The following is a 19,001-nucleotide window of genomic DNA, read 5'->3' as shown; positions in this document are numbered from 1 at the left end:
TAGAAGAGTTGAAGCTTTTAAAGCTGAAAAGCGTGGACCAATGTCATTTTGAAAACTCTGGATTAGGAAGGGGATGTCACTTAAATTCATACAGTATAGTCAAGGCAGGTGAGCAAATACTTTTGGTAATATAGTGTTTATGCTTGCATCCAAACAATGTCTTTTTCAGGAACGTCCCTGCTTATTTCAGCAAGACAATGCAAAGCCAAGTGTTACAAAAGTGTGGCTTTGTATTAAAAGAGAGCGACAAATAGACTGGCCTGCCAACAGTCCATACATGTCTCCCATTGAAAATATGTGGCGCATTATGAAGCTTAAAAAATGATAAACTCCACACAGGCGGGGCCGGGGATTGAACCCCGATCCTCAGAACTGTGAGGCAGAGGCTCTAACCTGTCGTCCACCGTGCCGCCAAGTTGTTGTCAAGTAAGAAAATAATTCTTCTTACAAAGCTTCAACAATGAGTATCCTCAGTTCCCAAATGCTTATTGAGTATTGTGAGAAGGAAAGGAGATGTAACACAGTGGTAAACATGCCCCTGTCTGAGCTTTGTTTGGAACATTCTGCAGGCATCAAATTCAAAAGAAAAAACATGCAAAAAGAGCAAAAAGATTTATCGGTTGAATATTAAATATTTTCCCTTTGAGGTGTAATCAATGGAATATAGTTTGAAAAGGACTATTTTTATACCCTTATTTTCTCTGTGTGTATAAATATATATATATATATATATATATATATATATACATTCAACCGCAATTCCAATTAAGTTGGGACGTTGTGTTAAATAAAAACAGAATGATATCATGATAATGATATTACATTATTCAAATAATGTTCAATATTTAATTGAATAGACTACAAAGACAAGATATTTAATTTTCAAACTGATGAACTTTATTGTTTTTAGCAAATAATCATTATCTTAGAATTTTATGGCTGCAACACGTTCCAAAAAAGCTGGGACAGGGTCATGTTTACCACTGTGTTACATCACCTTTTCTTTTAACAACATTTAATAAATGTTTGGGAAATGAGGACACTAATTGTTGAAGCTTTGTCGGTGGAATTCTTTCCCATTCTTACTTGATGTACAGCTTCAGCTGTTCAACAATCCGGGGTCTCCGTTGTTGTATTTTACGCTTCATAATGTGCCACACATTTTCAATGGGAGACAGGTCTGGACTGCAGGCAGGCCAGTCTAGTACCTGCGCTCTCTTACTATGAAGCCACGCTGTTGTAACACGTGCAGAAGGTGGTTTGGCATTGTCTTGCTGAAATAAGCAGAGGGGGGTCCATGAAAAATACGTTGCTTGGATGGCAGCATATGTATGTAACTTTCAGCATTAATGGTGCCTTCACAGATGTGTAAGTTACCCATGCCATTGGCAGTAACAAAGCCCCATACCATCACAGATGCTGGCTTTTGAACTTTGCGTCCATAACAGTCCGGATGGTTATTATCCTCTTTGGCCCGGAGGACACGACATCCACAATTTCCAAAAACAATTTGAAATGTGGATTTGTCGGACAACAGAACACTTTTGCACTTTGTGTCAGTCCATCTTAGATGAGCTCGCGCCCAGAGAAGCTGACGGCGTTTCTGGGTGTTGTTGATAAATGGCTTTTGCTTTGAATAGTAGAGTTTCAAGTTGCACTTACGGATGTAGCGCCGAACTGTATTTACTGACATTGGCTTTCTGAAGTGTTCCTGAGCTCATGTGGTGATATCTTTCACACATTGATGTTGGTTTTTGCTGCAGTGCCGCCTGAGGGATCGAAGGTCACGGGCATTCAATGTTGGTTTTCGGCCTTGCCGCTTACATGCAGTGATTTCTCCAGATTCTCTGAACCTTTTGATGATATTATGGATGATGATGAAATCCCTAAATTCCTTGCAATTGTACATTGAGGAACATTGTCCTTAAAAAGTTCTATTTTCTCATACACTTATTCACAAAGAGGTGAACTTCGCTCCATCTTTGCGTGTGAATGACTGAGCAATTCAGGGAAGCTCCTTTTATACCCAATCATGGCACCCACCTGTTCCCAATTAGCCTGTTCACCTGTGAGATGTTCCAAACAGGTGTTTGATGAGCATTCCTCAACTTTCTCAGTCTTTTTTGCCACCTGTTGCAGCTGTAAAATTCTAATGTAATGATTATTTGCTAAAAACAATAAAAAAAACATCATGCTTTGGGGCTGTTTTTCTGCGAAGGGACCAGGATGACTGATCTGTATAAAAGAAAGAATGAATGGTGCCATGTATTGTGAGATTTTGAGTGCAAACCTCCTTCCATCAGCAAGCCCATTGAAGATGAAACGCGGCTGGGTCTTTCAGGATGACAATGATCCCAAACACACCGCCCGGGCAACAAAGGAGCATTTCAAGGTCCTGGAGTGGTCTAGCCAGTCTCCATATCTCAACCCCATAGAAAGGAGGGAGTTGAAAGTCTGTTGCTCAGCGACAGCCCCAAAACATCACTGCTCTTGAGATCTGCATGGAGGAATGGGCCAAAATACCAGCAAAAAGTGTGTGAAAACCTTGTGAAGACTTACAGAAAACGTTTGACTGCTGTCATTGCCAACAAAGGGTATATAACAAAGTATTGAGATAAACTTTTGTTATTGACCAAATACTTATTTTCCACCATAATTTGCTAATAAATTTTTTAAAAATCAGATGTGATTTTCTAGATTTTTGTCTTCTCATTTTGTCTCTCATGGGTGAGGCATACCTATGATGAAATTACAGCCCTCGCTCATCTTTTAAGTGGGAGAACTTGCACAATTGGTGGCTCACTAAATACTTTTTTTGCCCCACTGTATGTGTGTATTATATATCAGGAACCTGGCTGATGGCTGGCTATTTACCCTCGTAACTCCTTCATAAATGGGCAGAAACAACCGTTTTTTCCACACACTGCTCCTGCATTTTTTGCTTAAGTGTTCAATCAGTGACAGAGTAGAATGTCCTGTGTTTTTGCACATCAGATATACTAACAGAATCTGAAAAAGACCACAGGATTTAAAAAGATTGTACACGACTGAGTCAAATGACAAACTCACCTTGTTTACTGCAAGATACATATGAAAAGTTATATTTTGATTGCAGTAAGGTGATTAAAAATCGTATATAGAAACTACAGAAACAATTTCCATGGAACTTCAGCAGTGCACGGACCAAGGAAGAATTAAACTTGATCGTTAGACTGAAAATATTGTGGGGTCCCACTCAAACAAACAAAATGTACATTAAACATTTTTTTTTAAATCCTATGTTTAAGGTTAAACCCTTGCTTTTTGGTCCACATGAAAGCTAATAAAAAGACCAACGCATACCAGTTTTGAATAGACAAAGCTTTAATCTGAAAAGGACAATGTTTCAGTATTTTATTGAAAGTAACCAATAAATAATACTGTGATAAAAAATTGTTTATAAGTACTCAGACTGTACATTGTTACACGATCAGACAATTCAAAGGGAAGAGCAGGACTAAAAATAGCAATGAGCGGAATTACAATAATTAAAACAAAAAGTCTAGTTTAGCTTTAGATTACACAAAGGGTTAAAGAAAACTGGTTCCTTCCAATTTGCCGTGGAGATTAATATCGGACCAGTGTTGAGAGAGCAGACAGGACCTATGGTGGGATTATAGCTTAAACTATGATAATGAAGAGACAACATAAATGAGTAATAATAAATAAGAACACAGAAAAGGACAGAGTGTCATTAATAAACAGGCTTGATATAAAGTCTTAGTAAATAGATTTTTCGAAAAATATTTAGGCCTGTCTACTTGCAGCGAGGATTCACAAAGGCTACAGTGAAATTGGTCCGCCCAAGCAAATTGCCTTTTGAGTTCTTCTGTACATTCAACCTCCTCCTGTACAGATGGTGCTCTCGAAGGGCGCAAGCTTTTTTTGTGATTAAAGGGAGTTGAGATATGGCAGGGACAGGAAAGGGAGAGTTCTTGCATGCCAGGTCAACAAAAGAGAATCTGGAATTTGGTTTTCACTTGCATTTTATCGTGGCCCTAGCTTTCTTTTACTGCTACTGATATATGGCTTTAGTTTCTTAAATTCAAAACTTTCTATTTGGTATCATGTATATGCTGTGTTTCACATGATGATGATTTGCTGTCAACATCACCTGGCTAGCAAGCAGTTATTTTTATGGTGATGGAGCACTCACAGTGTTGAGCAGTTTGCAAAATGGTCTCCAGCAGTTTATCTGATATTCACACACTCATTGACCTATATAAGAGCTGCATTTACATAAAAACCACAAGTAATAAGCTACAAAACAAACATTTAAAAAGGGTAACGATATGAAATTAAATTATATCACAAGTCACTTAACCATTGATTATATTTCAAATCAACAAGGAAAAAACATACATCTGGTCAAATAAAGATTATAAAAAAAGATTAGATAAAATGTCTGTTGGTAGAAATATACAAACTCCAGACAGTTGAAACATTCAGTTACATACATCTGAGAGCTGATGAGCACAGTGAGGAAATGTAAATGTGATTGAGGCAAAAAAAAGATTACACAGTATTCTAAAATCATTTAAATGTCCCATTGGTTTACATAAATAGAAAAAATGTGGATATATCTATACAGTTTCCTCTAGGGATACTGAGATTGGTGAGCAAGCTCTTTCTCTGTGATGTGATATATTTTTAGTGTCCTTAAAAATCTGTTAGTTCATCATCCTGGTCTTGAAAGCAGGGAATTCCCCTTCGTCTTCTGACCAGCGGTTACCTATAGAAATAATGAGGATAAACTGAGATGGGAAAGAGGGAGATATACAGACACAAGAAGGAAGGCAGAACAGATGACAGGGATGGGTGGGAGAGAAATGAAAAAGAGAAGGAAAAGGCGTGAAACGTGCGTTATTAGAGCTGAAAAATTCATCAAAGCTAAGCTTTGCTTGTGAAGAGGATTGATTCTTGAGATGCAAGCGACATCAGTTGTGTGCCTGCATGTTGTGATCTTACCGTTGTGAGAGGTTTATGTTAACAAGAGTAGGTCCTGACAGTAGCAGTGTCCAGCCTCTGTATAGACTGACTTCCTGTATGTGCATGTTGGCAAAAATCACATGCAAAGACATGCCGTTAATCACAGCATCATTAACTCCAGAGCAGACAGGCCATTCAAGAAGAATTAAAAGTAAGAAATCACTGAATCTTATTTTGTTGCAATAACAAGGCATTTTAAGCACAAACGCATGCACAAATTTCACTTACCATCCATTGGGCTCCTCTTTGGCTGTGTGATGGCAGACGATGCGTTGCTGGTGGTCACCCTGAAATTGGCAGGCAGAGTGTCAGACACACCCAAGGACATCCCCCTCATGTCTTTGGGCCTGAACTTCTTTCTCCATGAGGGAGCACGCCGGAAGTTCTTGTCGTCATCCTGGTACAAAGAAGATTCAGGAAAGAAAAGGGTTGACTTCTTCCATAGTGTCTTATGTCATTTGATACAACAGACATTCTCCGTTCATCACCTCTTCCATACTCCTGTCTGTACCAATGGCCAGCAAACTGTTATATTCCCGCTCAAGAGTTGCTCTGGCCTAGAAGAGAAAGAAAGAGTGAGAGAGAGAAAGACACACACACACACACACACACACACACACACAGGACCAAAGCATAGAAATCATCTAAATCCCCAATCGCTATTCGTATTGTCAGTAATAAATGTCTATCGAATCACAATGAAATCGTTACTCCTTGTACTATTCCGAAATAAAGAAATGTCATTGTCCAACAAATGAAAAAGTAAATTTTATTATTTGAAAATTATCTACAATCCTCTGGTGAAGTCCTGATTGCAGTTTTTTTGGGCTGAAGATTTTGACCAGAAAGAGAGCATGCTGACACATTTTGGCCGCAACTTTTCCCTCCGGAGAAAGCTGTTGCTAAAACGCATCTAAACAGGAACCCTCACCACATCATGGCCGTATTCTGCTTTGCACAGTCTCGGTGCCGTGAAACGTGTACATCCACACTGTCTGGCAAAATCTGCTTCTAATAAGCCAGGTAGTTGGCTTAGCTGTTACTTGGTGGTAGCTAGCTAACGCTCATCAATCATCTGCCACAATGTGTTGAATGAATCTTGCATAACTTTATCCAATTGATCTGTCATAGACTGTCACTAGCATTCGTGTAGCTCCTCACAGCCATCGGACAATTTCGTGAAGATTGTCTCGGGAGAGAGTACTGCTTTGCATGATCTATGCGAACTGTGGCCACAACTACAAATATCCGCATGCGCACCTTCGCAGTTAATCAAAATGGAAGCGGAAGTAAACAAAAGCATTGCAGCTCGTGTCAGAATAAGATACATACAGAGGTGCATTGAGATATAACTTTAATTCATTCTATGACCATACTCTTATCTCAAAACACTTGTATCTCAAAACATATCTCCCCATTATAGGGAATGGAAATGCAATTACTCCGTTGTAGTCCCCCCCAAAAACACCACAATCTTTTTAAAACGACAAGTAGCAGTCCCATGAAAAAGTATTGGCCCACTTCTCAAATTCTTAGTTTTGCATAGTTTCCCCACTTTAATGATTCAGCTCAACAAACAAATATAAATATCAGACAAATAGAACCCAAGTGAACTTAAAATGCAATTTTTAAATGGTCATTTCACTTATTAAGATACAAACTATTCAAAGTTACCTGGCCCTAAGTGAAAAAGCAATGGGCCCCCTCATAACTGGTTGGGCCATCCTCAGCAGCAACAACTGAAATCAAACATTTTCTACAAGTGGCAATGAGTCTTTCACATCTCTGTTAAGCTATTTTCGGCAACTCTTCCTTGCAAAATTGTTTTAATTCAGCAAAAATGGAGGGTTTTCGAGCATGAACGGCCTTCTTAAGGTCATGTCAGTGCATTTCAATTGGATTCAAGTCCGGACATTGACCAGGCCACTCCAAAACCTTTTAAAGCCATTCAGAAGTTGACTTGCTGGTGTATTTTGGATCGTTATACTGCTGCAAAACCTAAGTGCGCTTTAGCTTGGTCACAAATTGATGGCTGAATATTTTCCTCCTTTCTGTTAAAGAACATAATTCATGGTTCCATTAATCACAGCATGTTGTCCAGGTCCTGAAGGAGCAAAACAGCCCAAGACCATCACACAACTACCACCATGTTTGACTGTTGGTAGGATGTTCTTTTTCTGAAATATTGTGCTACATTTACGCCAGATGTAACAAGAGACACACCTTCCAAAAAGCTCAACTTTCATCTCGTCAGTCCATATAATATTCTCCCAAAAGTCTTGGAACTCATTCAGATGTTTATTGCAAAAGTAAGACGAGCCTTTATGTTCTGTTTGGTCAGCAGTGGTTTTCGCCTTGGAACTCTGCCATGGATGCCATTTCCCCCCAGTCTCTTCCTTATTGTTTTGCCATGAACAACAAACTTATCTGAGGCAAGGGAGGCCTGCAGTTATTTAGAAGTGGTCCTGAGTTCCTGTGTGGCCTCTTGGATGTGTCATTGCTGTTCCCTTGGGGTAATCTTTGTAATCCGCCATACAGCACTCGTTTGGGCTCGCAAGACAAAACAAAAACTTGGACGATCGGTGGCTCGAATCTCGAAAAACTCCCAAGTTGGGTCACTTGGATTGCAAGGCACCACTGTACTTTGATTTGTTTTCATTGGAATGTGAAAATTATGATTCAGGATTCATTTTTTTCAAGCTGACTGGCGAGTGAATCCAATTTGGCACTCATTAGTTCGTAGCACAAGTAATAATAATGAATTTTTGTAATTTATATGGCAATTATTATTTTTTGTTTCATGGCCTGGGTAGTTCAGTATTGATATGTGACTGTACCTGAGTGTTCTGTGTGGGAATCTGCAGCAGTAGTGCCAGGGTGTTGTGATCAAAGGTTTCATCCAGAGAGAGCAGTGCGCCGTGGACACCACTCTCATAGAGGTTGGCACTGTACTCTTTCATCCCGATAGCCTGAACCCAATTTATCAAGCGCTCATTACTCCACACCAGCACATCTGAAATCAGGGACAGGGAACCTACTATTCACTTTCTTTTTGCATAATTAGATCACAAAGGTACATTATATCAAATATACATATTTGTTGCTAAAACAGAATTGCTTTTGTTACCATTAAACTCTAGCTGAGATGCTTCCCTTCTTCTCTCCAGCTCCTTCCGGTCATAGTTGAGCCTCCTTAAACACATTACTCCACACTGAAAACTGTTCCTATTAACCAGAAATTGAACGTTCTTGATTAGTGTTTTGCAGCCATTTGATATACAGAAGTGTATAGCATGTTGGATTAAGATCAGACAACGGACACTGTTGCTCTGCAAGTGTGTTTTACCTGTGGAAACTGTCTACCATTTTCAGCTGTCCGCGGAGGTCTTTCTTGGTCAGGTGATCAAGCATGCGGGCGTCCACCAGGGACTCCATGAAATATGAGCGGTACTGTGGTAGACCCAAGCTGGGTAGCCACTCATTACCAATCCATTCATGATTCATGTCTCCATACGCCAATGTCTAGAATAAAAAACTTTTTTAAAACACATTTGGAAACATAGGCAAAAAAAAAAAATAATAATAATAATACAAACAGAATTATTAAATGGTCACTTTGCAGGATATGGTGGCATCACTAACCTATTAACAAAAAAATGTACTGATAATATAGCATATACAAAGAGAAAACATGAAATCCCTAGTGAAATTCCCACATCAGAAAACGTGTCTGTTCAGGTTTTTGACTGATTGTGACCACACAATCAAAATAATGTAAGAAACCAGCATAATCTCAAAAAGTTTGGCGTATAAGCCACCATATTGGTATTGGTGTTAGGTTTTAACGGTTCGCCAGTGACCTAGGTCTTAACAGTTTGCCAGTGAGCGGTCTCTCTACTTTTATGCGAATTGCAAGAAAACTGCAATTTTAATGTGTGTATATATATATATATATATATATATATATATATATATATATATATATATATACACACACATATATACACACACACACACAATATATAATCTAAATTTTACATACCTGTATATCATGGTGTCTTTGAAGGTGCATTAATTTATTCGACGTGACTTAGGGACGTTTTTGAAGTACATAACGGCAAATAGTCTGGGTCTTGCAGACTACGCGATTTCTGTTCTTTATTAGGTAGCCAAAATGCTCCCATACTGCTTCCCCAAAGGAGCTTGGAGGGTCCACAACTTCAGGGTTATTAGTCATCCTATTAGCCAAGTTTCTTCCTCTCCTCCGGTCTGCTCTCCTCACGTAGTGGAACAGAACTTGCATAAGCGAGCGATATTCACAGTTTTTCTCCCTCTGGTCAATGACTGTCACCGGGAAAAAGTAGTCACATGACACAGTTGGAGGAGGCTTGCTAAAGGAATTTATCTTCAATCTAGAGTAACTTTATTATTTTTTTTAAATAAACTTAAAATAATTAATTATATTAAGTTTGTTAGCACTGTGAGCTCATATGTCTGTTACCTGGATTGGAGGAATAAACCCTACGAGTTGAAAGGGGGTCTGTCACAATTTTGCTATTTCAAAGAAGATTTTTGTCTTGAGAAATTTGTGTCATAAGAGTATCGCAATTTTCATTAACATCATTACAGGCTTGACAGGTTATTGAGCATAAGAGAGTTGAAAGGGTGACATATATGTTCAAACCTGGGCCCAGCTACTTTCGTTGTCCTCCTGAGGTTAGCATGGTTAGTGAGCATAGTGACGAGAAAAAAAAGGCTGGGTTAGTGAGACTGCGGTGCTGGGTTAGAACAGCTGGAACTCCAATTTTAATGCAAAAATAAAATGCAAGGGAAAAGACAAAACTCATTCCGAGTACAGACACACATCACACCATACTCCCAACTCCCACCACAAATATATACCAGGAAAACAGTGATTGGATTAGACATTGTTCCAAGTATCCAAAATGTTTTGGTTTTTTTGTCCATGTAGAACGGCTAATCACAATAAAGACAGAAGATTATCATCATCTGCCAAATACTGATTAATGGCCAACTTGGAACAGCCCAATAGTCACCGGAGCTGTGAGAAACAAACCAGTGTCCAGCCAATCTTGAAAGACTAACCGTGGGAGGTGTAGCTGCCAGACTTTCCATTTCTTCATGTGTGACCCAAACGTTTCCTGTGGTCTGATCATTTGACACCCCCAATCACAAGTAAGTCAAGTGTGTGGAGAAGGGACAATGGTGCAGGACAGAAGAGAAAAGATCAGGAAGCATTTGTTGTTACAACAAAAAAAAAAAAATGCTGAAAATGTTAATCCATGAGAGTACCATGCTCAGTGAAATTAAGAGGTGTTAGTCTGTTACTAAGTATGAGACAAATACCGTTCTGGAGGTGGGAGGGGCAGAGGGACTGGTGAGCGACATTATTTCCTGGATGGCAAGACGAAGTTTCAGACGATGTAATGGGTTGCTGATTCCAATCTCCCTCTGGATTTCGGTGTCTGAAAGTGCTGACATAATGGCTCCGCTTTTTACATTAGCACGACAGGCAGCTACATACCAAGCAGGCATGCCCACCCACAGCTGGCCAAAGGACAAGAGATAGGAAACAGAGTCATCACATAAATACCAATATAGTTAAAAGTTAATTGTTCAAATGATTTGAAATGAGATCAATGCTGTACCTCAAGCCAAACGACAACGGTTGGTCCATCCCATTGGGCAAAAGGCAGGCCCTGCCTGCGTGCCTCATCTAACAGTTCATGCCTGACACACAAATTGATACTTAAAACAATATGTAACTAGAGCCGAAACTAACCAAACCCAATATAAGCACACAAGGCCATCTCCACAAACACATTCAGTATCATAGCAGGCAAAAACAAAGAGTCAAGCAGTGCAAGAAAAGAAGACATTCTCGTCTAGAAAAAATGAAAACAAAATACCACCTATTCCTTTGAAGACCAGAAGTGTGTCAAAACTTCTTAAGTACTTTGAAAGTCCTGACTATGCAGGTTCAAATAGATGGATTTTTATTATTAAATGTTTGTTTATGCTTTAAGTTTATGTAATAATGTATGTTCCAATACTTTTGCTCACTTGAAAAGTGGGTGGAATTCTAAACTTTTGTCTCATATTCATATTTTGATCTGAAACCCAAATGTCTTCAGGATGCAACAAAAACTATGGAATTGACCTTGCCGTTCCAATACCTTTGGAGGGGACTGTATGGGTGCGAATAAAATTGGCTGGTACGCACGTCCATCCATCCATCCATTTTCTGAGCCGCTTCTCCTCACTAGGGTCGCGGGCGTGCTGGAGCCTATCCCAGCTGTCATCGGGCAGGAGGCTGGGTACACCCTGAACTGGTTGCCAGCCAATCGCAGGGCACATACAAACAAACAAGTATTCGCACTCACAGTCATGCCTACGGGAATTTAGAGTCTCCAATTAATGGATGTTTTTGGGATGTGGGAGGAAACCGGAGTGCCCGGTGCAAACCCACGCAGGCACGGGGAGAACATGCAAACTCCACACAGGCGGGGCCGGGGATTGAACCCCTGTGAGGCTGACGCTCTAACCAGTCGGCCACCGCCTGGTACGCACGTGTCACGTCAAATTTCTATGCATTTATTAGTGGATGAGGCCCAATGTCAAAGGACAACCGCTGTCAAGTTTTGAGATGGCTGGATGGAGTGTTGAGTGCTCTGAGAGGGAATTCCCTCAACTGGTCTGGAAACACCTTATAATTAATGTCAAATATGTAGTTGGCCACTAGATGGCGGAGTTCATCATCATTATACATACAAAAGGTGAACAGACCAAGTAAAAAAAATTTCCAACACTTGGTTGGAATGGTTTCCTATTAAGGAGCTTTTAAGAAACTGATTATGCATTCTGCTGCATGTTTATCAAGAAAATTATTTCGTAACCATTTTCACTTTGAGTCAAACTTAATGCTTCTGAGCAAAATACAGTCATCAAAATCAGCATACACATTCACGTTAGGTGAAGAGCAGTGTGGAAAAGTGACCAGACATTCAGAAGTACAGCAGGAATGAGGACCCCAAGTGTGGGAAGAAAAAGCAAAACCAATTATGAATCAACTTACCCTGTCTTTGGACTACACAGAGAATGAGAAGAGGATGATAAAAAAGAGGGAGATTGGCAAAACAAAACAAAAAAAAAACATGAATTGATCCGTATTAAAAGTACTTAAATGCTTAGCTATTTGGATTTGAAGCTTTTAAAAAAAATAAAAAAAATAATAATTCAAAAGACAACAACATGGCGGTGGGAGGTGACTGTAGTGGAAAAGATTGAGTGGAATGGAAAGAATATAATAAACTGATGATGGGAGTAAGCAGGAGCCAGGTGGGCAGGTAGTTTGTGTATATGAACCAGCATGGAAATGCAGCATGAGTGCGAGGACAAGTTTTACAATGAACACTTATTATGCAGTATGTGGGTAATAAGGGTAATACAGTCATTTAACAATAGAGTGACACCTACTTCTTCTGCAGTTTTCTGTTCTTTTCTGCAGGGCCACCCAGACTGCCCACTGCTAAGGCATCCTTGGCTGAGCTCTCTGCTTCAGGGGTACCAGCTAAGAACAAAAACACAATATTCAATGCTGCTAAGAGATCTTAAACATTGCTAAAATTTAGAGATCCTCTTGTAGTGCAGTGTGTTTCATGAGATGTATGGTCGCGAAAATACAGTAGTAGTTGTGACAATCCCTAACCTTGCTCCTTCGCGTAATACATTTAACATTAACATTCGTAAACTAATTAGATAATTGTAGGCGCGTTTCCTAATTAATACAAGATGAACTAGCGGATCAGCTCTTGTCGCCGATGTTACATGTGCTCCGTGGTTCTGCAGGGACCACAACCAGGGCCACGACCCGCAGTACCTCAACGCGAAAATACTAAAGACCAGTGCAACAAATACAACACTGGCTGATCTGATGAGCAAAAATGTTGCTTAAACGTAAGAGTAGCAATAGAGGATGTCCGCTTCAGAGGTAGCCAAATATTGTACTCAAGGAAGAGTACTGTTATTACTGGACAATAATGTGACTCAAATAAAAGTAGTCCTCCAAAACATTACTTAAGGGTAAAAAGTACAATGAAATAATTACTCAACTATTGAATAAATACTACCTTCAGATTTTTTGAACCACAGCATGAACCATCAATAAAATAAAATAAAAATAAATCAATAAAATGTGAATGTGCAAATTCTGATATTGCTGTGTGCGCGGCGCGTGCATTGCGTGCGTGTGTGTGTATGCACAGCCAAAACTACAACACAATTTACTGCAAGGTGTTTTCTCAAGTTATAAGCGGGCTGAAATATCCACTTTTGGGCAGACAGTGCCAGACAAATACTACAATACATGAAAGCTGTTGTTTTTGTTCGTCTAAATGTAAACACGAGTAGCGTGCTGTTGCCTTCATGGTAATGACGACCTTCCCAACATGGTGGACAGGTAGGCACGACGATCAGCTGGGCTGGCTTATCTAGTGTCAATTCCTATGCCCGGGAAGCCCAATAGAAGATGCTGTGTGAGGTCATGTGACTTTGTGTCATTTGATTGGTGAGCTAGACTTGAACGTCACTAGCGCTTAGATTGGATTGGGGGAAACAGCGCCCAATGCGGAAGTAGAAGTCTCGCGCACAAAATAGTAAAACCAATACCGTAATTTCTCATGTATAATGCATATTTTTTACCCCCAAAACATTGTCAAAAGTCAATAATGCGCATTATACATAGGTATAGGAGAAAATGAAAAAGACTTTCGCATTTTATCAATGTATGGCACCATCTAGAGGTTATGAAAAAGCTGTACACTTTCATTCCACTATGCCACTGCCCCCTAGAGGTTATGAAAAAGTTGTACACCTTCATTCTAGTATGCCACCAAGAGGTTATAAAAAAATGTACACCTTCATTCTAGTATGCCACCAAGAGGTTATGAAAAAGGTGTACACTACACTTTCATTCCAATATGACAGAGGTACATAGGACTGCATACATGTACAATTGTGCTCACAAGTTTACATACTCAGTGAGAATTTGGGGGGGGGGGGGGGGGGGGGTTTGTATGACTGAACAACCATCATTTATTTCTTTATGGTTACGTTTTGTTTAATGATAATGCTTTTCTGAAATGCTTGACAGTTTAATTTGAATCCCATTAAATTAAAATTAAATGTGTTTCACCTGGTCCTTCATGTTTTCTGAGAAGAATTGTACACATCTTACAAATCCTGCCTGCGTAATCAAACATATGAGCACAACTGTGTGTTTTCTCATTTACTAAATATAAGTAGGGCTATGAATTTCAAAATAAGACCAAGTAAATAAAAAGAAAGTATTGTGTGTTCAAATAAGGTGTTTAACTTCAGAATAATTATTTGAAAAAACGCACAAATTACAGATACTTCATGTTTTGATCATATGGCTAGAAGCAAAATCATGCATTGTAAAAGTGCATTATAAAAGGTAGAAGGGTTTTCCAAAATCAACTTTGGGGGCGCGCATTATACATGGGTGCGCATTATACACGAGAAATTACGGTAATTGATTAAAGTAGCGAGCGACATTCAGATCATTGTAACGGAGTAAAAGTACCGTTACTTCTTCACAGCAGAAATGGCGGAAGTGTTTTTTTCTCGTCTTGTCAACTCCTGTGACTTATCCAAAGCAGGTCCCGAGCGTACAGGCGGAACCTCAGCCCAAAGTGCTCGCATACTAGTCCGCCATGGAGTAATATTTAGAATTACATCCGTGTGTGGCTGGTGGATGTGTGGAATGGATCGAACTCCCAGCGTTCAAGGAGTACGGCGACCCCCCCGCCTCCCAGGAAAAACTCATCGGATCTATACGATTCACAGAAATGTCCTATTTTGAGTTCAAAACGGTGAATTTCGTCGAAAGGTGACTGATTTGCATGTATGTTGGAAGGTCACTGTTCGAGTCCCACTGCAGACAACTACAAATGCAAATTCCAATGAACTTGGGACGTTGTGTCAAGCAAAGACAATAACGATTCGCAAATCCTTTTCAACCTACATTGAAGTGAATACACTACAAAGATATTTAATGTTCAAACTTAATGGTATGGTTCGTTTTTTTTTTTTTTGCAGATATTCTCTCATTTTGAATTTGATGCCTGCAGCAATAATCCAAAAAAGCTGGGACAGGGGCAACAAAAGACTGGGAAAGTTGAGGAATGCTCAGAAAACACCTGTTTGGAACATTCCACAGGTGAGCAGGTTAACTGGAAACGTGAGTGAGTGGGGAGAGGTTCCCCATTTTGTGAACAACTGCGTGACCAAATAGTCCAAAAGTTTTAGAACAATGCTTCCCAATGTACAATTGCATGGAATGTAAGGATTTCATCATTTACGGTTCATAATATCAAAAGATTCAGAGAATCTGGAGAAATCTCCGACAGTTTGCGTTAAGGCCGAAAACCAAAACTGAATGCCCGTGACCTTCGATCCCTCAGGCGGCACTGCATTACAACCGGCATCATTGTGTAAAAGATATTGCCACGTGGGCTTAGGAACACTTACGAAAATCATTGTCAGTTAACACAGTTGGTCGCTACATCTACAAATACAAGCTAAAACTCTACCATGCAAAGCGAAACCCATATATCAACAATACCCACAAACGCCACTGGCCAATTTTTCTGGCCTCAGCTCATCGGATATATACTGACACAAAGTAGAAAAGTGTGCTATGGTCTGACAAGTCCACAATTCTAATTGTATTTGGAAATCATTGGATGTCAGTGTCCTCTGGGCCAAAGAGGAAAATTACCAACATATGCTGCCATCCAAGCAACGACTTTTTCAGGGACGTCCCCTGCTTATTTCAGCAAGACAATGCTGCATGCGTTACAACAGCGTGACTTCGTAGTAAAAGAGTTAGTACTAGACTGGCCTGACCGGTCTCCCATGGAAAATATGTGGCGCATTATGGAGCTTAAAAATACGACAACGAAGGCCACAGAACTGAGCAGTTGACAACTAAAGTTGTACTAAAGCAAGAATAAGAAAAAAAATCCACCTAAAAGCTTCAACAATTACTTTCTTCAGTTCCCAAATGCTTATTGAGTGTTTGTTAAAATGAAAGGTGACGTAATAAATATGCCCCTGTCGCAGCTTTTTTGGAAGGTGTTGCAGGCATCAAATTCAAAATGAGTTATTTGAAAAAACCCACAAAAAAAACCCAACAACAAACAAATCATTTTGAACAAATATTTTGTCTTTGTAGTATACTCAATTGAATACAGGTTGAAAAGGATTTGCAAATCATTGTATTATGTTTTTATTTACCTTTTACACAACGTCCCAACTTCATTGGAATTGAGGTTTGTATAAAATGGCAAATAGTTGTTGGAGAGATGCTAGTCTGCTTCTTGACTGCTGTCGAGGTGCCCTTGAGAAAGGCAGTGCCCTTTACCCTCCAGCTCAAAAGGTGCAGCGACCCTCCCACTCTGTCATCTAGTTCTTTCTGTGGTGTACAACACAAATATACAACAGTGTGAGTATATAAGTTACATGAGCTGCTCTCCAAAATGCCCTGCACATCATGTGCTGTACAGAACGAGATGAATGTGTGTTTGGTCCATGCTTATCATAATCCATATTGCAGCCATTATATTTAAAAATAAAACAAACAACAACTGCAATATAAAACAAATCAGGAATATTGACACCGTTACTCGCACTACTTGCTCACCTTGACTGGGAGAGTCCTTTCCAGGAATGCTCGGCCGTCCCTTCTCCTTCTTTCCAAAAAGGCGTCCAATGGAAGACTTAATGCTCTTCTTCTTGGCTGCTTTGTTGAGAGAATCCTGGCTGCTGTTACTGCTGCTAGGGTTGCTACCCTGGCCATCTTGCATGCCAACCAGACTACATGAAACAAAAAAGGTTTACCAAGCAATTAGGTATGAGTGTCAAATGATTTCTTCATTTCATGTTAAACTACAGGTATGAAATATGTTTTAAGTGACAAGGAGAAAGCTGACCCTCGGATGTCCCTAATGTCCTCATGGCTGGCAGCATGACCTGCTTCCCTGTTTAGGCGCATAGAGCGTGGAGTGGTAGGGGGTGATGTCTCGCACTGGATAGTGGTTTTGTCGTCCAGAGCAGACTGTATACAGCAGAAGAACTTAATGAGATCCAGCACTTAAATTTCCCAGTTAAGGCCATAAGAGAAATTAGCATATAGTATTTGAATCAAGGCTATTAAACAGAATGTTGAGTCATACAAAATAATTTTCATCAACACTTAAAAGTTGAATAAAAATATGACTATATTGCATTTTAATGAAATGTACTGTATACGTCATGGGAAAGTATAATAAAAATGTTTACACCGTTAAAGTTAATAAGGTTATATTTGCTTCCTGTGCTGTTTTCAGACCATTCATAGACACAAAACACTTATGGCAGATAAAAAAATATACTATTGAAAGACCTTCAACAGAGACAGAGACATATGATGACTATTTTCTGGATGACAGTTTGGTTTGACCAAGATATTGGATGATAAATGTATACAATGGACCCCCACCACTCGCGGGGGATAGGGACCGAACCTGACCTCGAACAGACGCAAATAAATAACTGATGCTACCCTGAAAGTGATTAGAATTGCCTATTTTAATAAACCATAAATATGCCACAAGCTATTAACCTAAAACACATTTATAGCATTTCAAATGCTTACAAACACCTTCAAACATTGCTGTACCCTTAATAATAAAGTAAGTAAACAATTTAAAGCTAAGCACGCAGCTATAATACATTACAGTACACATCAACATCTGATGATGATGATGATGATGATGATGATGAATAACGGTAGTGGCGCAGTCCGGTGTAAAACAATGAACATTTGACTGCGCAGCAAAGCGCAGGAGTTACATCTGTGGTGCCAATGCGGACAGGCGACCTGTGTTGGAAGGGCCAGCACTTTGGTTTTTACTGACCCGAAACTCCTGGATCAACACAGTGACAACATGAACTGGCAGTTGTAGATGGGTTTAGCGATGTTTCGTCAAGCTGTTGTCATTGATACCACTGGTTTTGATGCCATGTTTAGTCCTAGTTTGGCAAAACTATCATGAGTCAAATCAGCCACAATAGACATGGCCGCCACCATGTAGCCTCTCCCGCTAACTGTCAATCACAAATCTAACATGGCTGCTGTTAGGGATTTGTCATTGGAAGGAGTGAGTTTAGGTGTAACTTCTTTTCCACCTTCCACCGCGTTTGTTTAAGCAGACAAATTATTTTTTATTGGTTTATGGTTGTCATTAACAGTTAGTTGTCTCAATTAAAGAGACACTACATACATTAAATATACACACTGTTGACAGTATTCTGCCATGAAAAAAAATAATAATAATAATTTATGCCACGTTACACAAAAACTAAAAAGGTAATTTTCTTCTGCGGATAAAGTAATTTGCAAACGTCGGAATGAAAATATGCGGGGGTCCATCGTATATCACTGCAGAAGAATGGGAGACACTAAAGCTGACCATTCTATGGTTGGGACAAGAGGGGAGTGAAGATACTGAAAGAGAACACTCAGTAAAACAGGCATCTAGTTTACCTTCCTGCGGTGCTTTCGCAGGTCACTAGGCTGAAGCATGATAAAAAAAAAAAAGATAGGAGAAAAGCAATTAGTGAGAAGCAAGACAGAACACCAGTGGAACCAAGCCATGCCCAAACACACGAAGAAGAACTCATGGGTGTTGACTCTTTTTGTTGAAAACCAAACATGCAAAGTGGAAAATCAGTGACTGATATAATGAATAGTAAAGTCACGTGTTCAAGGAAAAGCAACACAACCAGCCAAGCTGGAAGTTGCAGAAAGTAATACCAATTTAATAGGTGTAGCCAAGCTCCAAAAACTAATTGAATTGGTGGAATCCAACTTACACTAACTTTAAAAA

General features: G+C 39.6%; 1 protein-coding gene across 7 annotated transcripts in view; it reads right to left on the bottom strand.

Annotated features, from left to right (window-relative positions):
- Positions 1 to 3,351: 3,351 nt before the first annotated feature.
- ppfia1 (PTPRF interacting protein alpha 1) overlaps positions 3,352 to 19,001 on the bottom strand; it is an 87,783-nt gene continuing 72,133 nt past the window's right edge. The window contains exons 17-32 of one of the 7 annotated variants that reach the window (XM_061665266.1): positions 18,659 to 18,688; positions 17,064 to 17,188; positions 16,775 to 16,947; positions 12,526 to 12,619; positions 12,125 to 12,136; positions 10,698 to 10,779; positions 10,396 to 10,596; positions 10,135 to 10,197; positions 9,713 to 9,739; positions 8,375 to 8,550; positions 8,156 to 8,253; positions 7,866 to 8,041; positions 5,517 to 5,585; positions 5,257 to 5,425; positions 5,008 to 5,081; positions 3,352 to 4,793 (exon numbers count right to left, since the gene is read on the bottom strand). In XM_061665266.1, coding sequence (XP_061521250.1) covers positions 5,026 to 5,081; positions 5,257 to 5,425; positions 5,517 to 5,585; positions 7,866 to 8,041; positions 8,156 to 8,253; positions 8,375 to 8,550; positions 9,713 to 9,739; positions 10,135 to 10,197; positions 10,396 to 10,596; positions 10,698 to 10,779; positions 12,125 to 12,136; positions 12,526 to 12,619; positions 16,775 to 16,947; positions 17,064 to 17,188; positions 18,659 to 18,688 — 1,551 coding nt within the window. In that variant the 3' untranslated portion in view covers positions 3,352 to 4,793; positions 5,008 to 5,025. The remainder of the gene's footprint in view (positions 4,794 to 5,007; positions 5,082 to 5,256; positions 5,426 to 5,516; positions 5,586 to 7,865; positions 8,042 to 8,155; positions 8,254 to 8,374; positions 8,551 to 9,712; positions 9,740 to 10,134; positions 10,198 to 10,395; positions 10,597 to 10,697; positions 10,780 to 12,124; positions 12,137 to 12,525; positions 12,620 to 16,774; positions 16,948 to 17,063; positions 17,189 to 18,658; positions 18,689 to 19,001) is intronic. The other 6 variants (XM_061665257.1, XM_061665284.1, XM_061665275.1 and 3 more) reach the window with 6 other exon arrangements.

The sequence above is a fragment of the Phycodurus eques genome, chromosome 2, assembly GCF_024500275.1.
Source record: "Phycodurus eques isolate BA_2022a chromosome 2, UOR_Pequ_1.1, whole genome shotgun sequence".
Classification (NCBI taxonomy): domain Eukaryota; kingdom Metazoa; phylum Chordata; class Actinopteri; order Syngnathiformes; family Syngnathidae; genus Phycodurus; species Phycodurus eques.
This window is presented reverse-complemented; position numbering and strand designations above follow the sequence as displayed.